At 50.9% G+C, this 976-nt stretch overlaps 1 protein-coding gene across 1 annotated transcript in view; it reads right to left on the reverse strand.

Moving 5' to 3' along the window:
- Positions 1-6: 6 nt before the first annotated feature.
- The window catches only part of LOC119593403, a gene marked incomplete at its 5' end in the record, with an annotated part of 12,713 nt that continues 11,743 nt past the window's right edge, over positions 7-976 (reverse strand). Inside the window, 1 exon segment of the mRNA XM_037942332.1 lies at positions 7-787. Within this exon segment, the coding sequence (XP_037798260.1) occupies positions 709-787 (79 nt within the window).

Here is a 976-nt window from a genome sequence, read left to right on the forward strand (position 1 = left end):
TTAGTCGCCTCTATAATGTTATATATATTACGATCTTGCATGAAAGTGACTCCAACCTCGATACAGTATAAGGACGGCATCTGACTGTCTAAGGAAAAAGAGGCATGAAGTCACCTGACCTTGTTACAATTACTGTTAGGGTGTCAGTCTTAGGTCGGCGGGCTAGAAGGGTGGAGGGTAAAAGAATAACAGGGTGATAGGGTGTCAGGGTGACACAGTGGGAGGTGGTAGGATGTCGAGGTGTCTAAGGGTGCCGGGGTCTAAGGGTGTCAGGGTGCCACGGTGTAAGATGTTAGGGTGTAAGGGTGTCAAGATGCCAGGCTGTCTGGGAACCAGGTTTTCACGGGATGAAATATAACGGGGTAACAGGCCAGCTGAATGACAAGCTGACAGGGTGTCCCTGGGCGTCAGGGTAGCAGGCTAGATGACCGTCAGGGTAGCCAGAGAAGTCATCACATCATAGTACACCCCCCAGGGTAGCCAGAAGAGTCATCACATCATAGCAGGCCCCCAGGGTATCCAGAGAAGAGTCATCACATCATAGCAGGCCCCCAGGGTAGCCAGAAGAGTCATCACATCATAGCAGACGCCCGGGGTATCCAGAGAAGAGTCATCACATCATAGCAGACGCCCGGGGTAGCCAGAGAAGAGTCATCACATCATAGCAGACGCCCGGGGTAGCCAGAGAAGAGTCATCACATCATCCCATCAAGATTCATCATCCATTTTCTGGTATTTCGTACTGGCTCGGTTCAGGGAGGAGACGATTGATCCCGCAGTTTCGAGGCTGTTGGTTAAAGGAAGGATCAGCGAAGGATGGAAATCGAATTATATATGTGGAAACGGGTGCGTCGGGGGAGGTAGAGTGATTGCAGAGATGGGGGGAGAGGAAGATGGGGGAGGGAAATGCAGAAAGATCGTGAAAAATTGGCACTTCGGGAGATGTTTGAATGATTGCGGATATGGGATGGAAGGG

The sequence above is a fragment of the Penaeus monodon genome, chromosome 32, assembly GCF_015228065.2.
Source record: "Penaeus monodon isolate SGIC_2016 chromosome 32, NSTDA_Pmon_1, whole genome shotgun sequence".
NCBI classification, from domain to species: domain Eukaryota; kingdom Metazoa; phylum Arthropoda; class Malacostraca; order Decapoda; family Penaeidae; genus Penaeus; species Penaeus monodon.